This window comes from Bidens hawaiensis, unplaced genomic scaffold (genome assembly GCF_021521415.1).
Source record: "Bidens hawaiensis isolate Kalapana, Puna unplaced genomic scaffold, B.hawaiensis_p1.1 tig00014899_1, whole genome shotgun sequence".
NCBI classification, from domain to species: domain Eukaryota; kingdom Viridiplantae; phylum Streptophyta; class Magnoliopsida; order Asterales; family Asteraceae; genus Bidens; species Bidens hawaiensis.
The window spans coordinates 299650-304959 of NW_027492318.1; the positions used below are offsets into that span (position 1 = coordinate 299650).

The 5310-nt window shown below is 34.3% G+C and overlaps 1 protein-coding gene across 1 annotated transcript; it reads right to left on the reverse strand.

Moving 5' to 3' along the window:
- Positions 1-203: 203 nt before the first annotated feature.
- Positions 204-5109, reverse strand: LOC143548019 (RNA polymerase sigma factor sigA-like). Its single transcript, XM_077039292.1, has 10 exons — positions 5057-5109; positions 3171-3935; positions 2165-2363; positions 1943-2035; positions 1726-1854; positions 1574-1627; positions 834-911; positions 684-746; positions 470-582; positions 204-395 (listed from the first exon to the last, which is right to left on the reverse strand). Exons 2-10 carry the CDS (start codon positions 3818-3820, stop codon positions 287-289), a joined length of 1488 nt encoding a protein of 495 aa, XP_076895407.1. The 5' UTR covers positions 3821-3935; positions 5057-5109; the 3' UTR covers positions 204-286.
- Between the last annotated feature and the right edge of the window lie 201 nt (positions 5110-5310).

A 5310-nucleotide genomic window follows, 5' to 3' on the forward strand; every position in this document is an offset into this window, starting at 1 on the left:
AAAATAAACGAGTGAAGCCCAAACTTAGCTCAAACTTGTTTACACCCCTACATTTTACACTAGGTGTTGAATTTAAATTATTACAAACTGGAACCATTGTTAACAAAATGATAGATTATCCTGCAATATGAAACTCTCTATACACTTCTCTCCAATTGTTAAAAAAAAAGACAGGCTTTTCGAGTCAGTAATGTATACTGGTTTATAAATATTAGTAGCCGAAAATTACACAATGACCGTTTATATGTACAGGGATATTTTTCTCACGCAAAAGTGTACAAAAAATTTAATAATTCACAAGCATTGCAGCTAAATTTGTATTTCTCGCCGCGTGTTTTAGTTTCTCCAGTGCAACAAGGCCAACCTGCCTTACTCTTTCCCTTGACAACCCCTTCCTGAAATAATAATAAAAATGTGTATCAAATAACATGATACACATTAAATAATTTAATATGATAATATGTTATACCTTCTACTGATATCCTCCCAAGTAAGATATTCATTGTCAAGACCATAGTAAAGATATATGATCTCTCGTTCGCGTTTGCCTAAAGTCTTCTTAATAAGATTTCTTACTTCTTCCTGCAAAATAAGAACATATATACTAACTTTAGTATCAGACAAAATATACACTATTTTTTTATTTATGTAAAACAGTATAAATGTTATGTTATGTTATGTACCTTGAGAGCTCCTTCATCTACTCCGTGCCATGGGTCGTTGTCCGGGCTATCATCTGCAATGTACTGCAAAGATTACAAAACATATGTTAAAAAAATAAAAAAAACTAACAATAAAAGCAGTGATTCATTATTTTGATTAATATTACTTACGCTATGAAGCGTATCGCCAGGAAGACCGTTTAAAGAAGGGAAAGCTTCCTTGTCCAGCGAGAACACTTTACAGACTGCCTACATGGAGACACATGCATACATACAAGGATAAGCACAAAGTACATAACAAATGAAATGAAATTGCAAATAAAAGTTGGGATAATGACCAAATTGACCTTTTTACCAACAACATTCCTTGACCCCCCCCCCCCACCAAAAAAAATGGCCACTTTCTAAACTATCGGATCCAACAAATTAGAACTGGCATCCAACGGATCCTTCCGTTTTTGAACCAACCAAATCTAGACACGTATACACTTAAATGGTCAACCATGGATCTATTCTGTCGGGCTTCATATCTATTATGTCGGGTCTCATATCCATTCTCTCAGGCTTCATAGCTATTCTATTGGGCCCACCCGATGGAATAATATTACATATGAAATTGAAGCCCGATGGAATAGATATGGAGGCCTGACAAAATAGATATAACGCCCGACGGAATAGATCAACGGCCGACCGTTTAAGTGTACACGTGTCCAGATGTGATAGGTTCAAAAACGGAAGGGTGTCAGATATAGATCCGTTGGATGTCAGTTCTAATCTGTCGGATCCGATAGTTTAGAAAGCATCCATTTTGGGTATTTATGGTTTAAGGGGTTAGTTAGGGAATGCTGTTGATAAAAAGGGTCATCCATTTTGGCCATTATCCCATTAAAGTTTGTTAAAAGTTTTAGTACCTCAGTGGCATTTGTAACTTTCTTTCTTGACATATTCAGGCTTTCAGCAATTCTCTATAAGGAAAAATTGTAAAAATGTAAATAAAAGCGTGAAAGAACATAACAATGAAAGGCTCAAAGGCCCGAAGATATAAATGTAATGTTCGACTTACATCAATTGACGGAGTTATTCCCTTTCTCTCTAGTTTCGCCTTTGCACTGCGGATGGCACTCAACCGTTCGTGCAAATGCGTAGGCAATCTAAGTGTTTTTGAATTTTCAAAGAACGTTCTCGTGACACCCTGACATCAAAATATATTATAAGTAAAAACCGCTTTTCGTTTTAAAATCCAAGAAATGTAATGTAAACTTGTAGTTCTCGGTTCTCACCTGTCGAATCCACCAATATACGTACGTAGAAATCTTGTGCCCTCTAGATGAATCATATTTCTCTATGCCTCTAAGTAGTCCTATTAAACCACCCTACAATGTTCACAAGATTAAATTATGAGTGCAAAAATCATATATTATATTAGCTGCGTTGCTACCCCTTTTTGAATTGCAAAAATAAATATTTATATAGTTATAGATGATGATATTGTTAACATGCACCTGAATAAGATCAGACATATCTGCTCCCATGTGTTTATATTTTTGTGCAACCGACATCACGAGACGAATGTTGCTTAATGTGAGCTTCTCTCTAGCCAAAGTGCACTCAAATTGCTTGGTTTGCAAGTCAACTTGTGAGATCTTTAGAAAATCTGCAAGTTGTTTCTCTGAAGGTTCAGTTCCCAGTCTTTCCTTCAAACTGAAAATCATTCAAAGATTATTTGTCTTAACATGAGTTTTTCGTTCATAGATAGGGATGTAAACGAATCGAACGAACACGAACAAGGCCTTGTTTATGTTCGTTTGTTAAGGAAATAATGTGTTCATGAACGGTTCATGAATACAAATAAAATCGGCAGAGCCTAGAGATTGAGACCGATGCATTCATCAATGTGAATAATGAAAGCCTGTAAACGAATCGAACGAACACGAACAAGGGCATGTTCGTGTTTCTTCGTTTAACTTTAAACGAACACGAACACTTAGTCGAACAAATATTCATGTTCATGTTCGTTTATTTAAAAAATTGAACATTTGTGTTCGTTGATGTTCGTTTGTTTAAAATCTAAACAAACATAACTGAACAAAGATAAACGAACATAAATGAAACATATGAATAAATGTAAATGAACACAAACGAACATAAATGAAAACACTTAAATGAACACAAATTAACAAATATAAAGCCTTTAAGTAATGACTCATCCAGATAATATTTAATTATTTTATATTGATACATAAAAGAACATAAATAAACAGACTTAAACGAACATAAATAAACGAACATAAATGAACGAACGAAACATGTGTTCATGTTCGTTCGTTTACTTAAACGAACACAAATTTTTTGTTCATGTTCGTTCGTTTTTTAAATAAACGAACTTCCCGCCGAACGATTCACGAACAGTTGACCGAGCGTTTGGTTCGTTTACAGGCCTATTCATAGACCATAAATCCTTTAATCCATAAACAAGCATTTACAAATTATTATTATTATTATTTTCACCTTGATTTCTCTTCCTCTAGTTGCAGACCGATTTTAATCTTTTCTGATAAAGCAACAACCTCCGAATGAGTCAGCAACGCTTCGGCTTTCACGCCTTTAAGATACCCTTTTTGGTAATTTTGAAGCAGCTCTGGACTGATCATGGATCTAAACTGCTTACTTCCATTTACAGAACTCGTTTTATTCTGAGCGTTTAACCGACGCCTTCGAGCAGACACCCCTGAGCCCATAACCACCTTTTTATTATTCTTTTCTATAGTTATCGTCTCTTCTGTCGATAAAGTCCATTGTTTTTCCAATAAAGATTTATGCAACAACAGTAAAGCATCAACCGGAGACTCATGTTCGGACACTTCTTCATTCAGAAAGTCAAAGTCAAATCTATGAGCCCATTGATCTGTACTTGCAGAGTCGATAGCGGTATCTACATGTTCTTTAACTGCTCGGGTCGAGTGAGTGTCTCGTTTGTTTACAAGACTATGACTATAGTTGGTTGACTTCTTGGATGTTATTGAACTTGTAGTTGGGATGAATATGAACCCGAGATTGCTACTGCAGGACAGCTTTTCGCAGACTTCAGAGTAGTAAGATGATGAAGTTAATAAACGTTCGCCTGCTCTTAATCCAACGACTGCATTTGTGGCCATCATATGTCACGCGAGTTGAGTTAATGGAAATAGTACCACATACTTTGAGGCAGTCGTTTCACAGCATTTATAAACCGAGATGCTTGGCTTCAGGTTTCTCGAAGATCGCTTAAACGTTCTGCCAATTACGAAGAAGAGATATAAATAAGAATGTACACTTCCTAACTAATTTCAGTTAGGTAGTTATTTCTGTTACTCTCTTACAGTTGCTAGACTAATACAATTATACAAACATATAGGTTTATAAATATTGATAAGAAATAATACAAACATTTACTTTGGTCATATTATTTATTCCACAGAAGAGCTTAAAAAAGAAAATAAAGTTGCAGACTAAGTGAAAATAAATGACTAAAATGGTAGTCTTAAAATGGCATTTATTCTTGGGAAATTGGATTTTAAATAATCCAAAAGATCACCTGCTGGCCGATGATAATAATCTGTACTTACATTTTGACCAATGATAATCCTAACTTTCATACTTGTTGCCAAGAGCAGTCCCGGCAGCATAATTATCATAGATTTTACATTTGATTTATACTTGATTTCGCTATTACGTTTCTCCATTTCGTTCATAATCATTATTATGAGTTAAATGAAGCGAAAATCAAATATTAATCTATTATGCTACTGAGATTGCTCTTGGCAACAAAAGTGAAAGTTATGATTATCATCGGTCAAAGTGTAAATATTGATTATTCTTGGAAAATTGGATTTAATAATCCAAACGATCACCTGCTGGCCGATTAATAATCTGTACTTACACTTTAACCAATGATAATCCTAACTTTCATACATGTTGCCAAGAGCAGTCCCGGTAACATAATTTACGCATGATTTTACATTTGATTTATACTTGATTTCGCCATCACGTTTCTCCATTTCGTTCATAGTCATTATTATGAGTTAAATGAAGTGAAAATCAAATATTATATGCGTTGATTATGCTACTGAGATTGCTCTAGACAACAAAAGTGAAAGTTGTGAACTTATGATTATCATCGGTCAAAGTGTAAATATTGATTATAATCGACCAACAGGTGACAGTTAGGAACTTCGGATTATTAAAATCCAGTTTTCCTTTATTCTTCCCACCTAACCTAGCTAGATTGCATCATCATCACCATCAATATCATAACCATCAATGCTTGTATGTTATTACATTATACTAGATATATAAACATAACTATATTAGTAAACAAAAAACATATATGAGATCATAAGAAGCAATTTAATTACCTTAATGGATATAGTTGGTAACTGCTAGCTGCTGTAAGTTTAAAGAGATCTATATATGTATGTATGCCTTTATAATTTATAAAAAGTTATCGAAATATGAAATGTGAGTAGAAAGTGTATAAAAATAATATTATTGGAATGGGATAGAAACTTTTGGTGATTGGGGTGGGCCCTCATGATACATAGGGATAACGGAGATAGTATTTTTAGTGGATTCTTGGATCACATATCCAATCTGTTCATGCTTACGTGGA

Coding starts and splice junctions, on each gene's coding strand:
- LOC143548019 (XM_077039292.1), bottom strand. CDS start 3,820: ATGATGGCCACAAATGCAGTCGTTGGATTAAGAGCAGGCGAACGTTTA. Junction 2,364..3,170: donor CTAGAGGAAGAGAAATCAAG/GTGAAAATAATA, acceptor AATGATTTTCAG/TTTGAAGGAAAGACTGGGAA. Junction 396..469: donor TGGGAGGATATCAGTAGAAG/GTATAACATATT, acceptor TTATTATTTCAG/GAAGGGGTTGTCAAGGGAAA.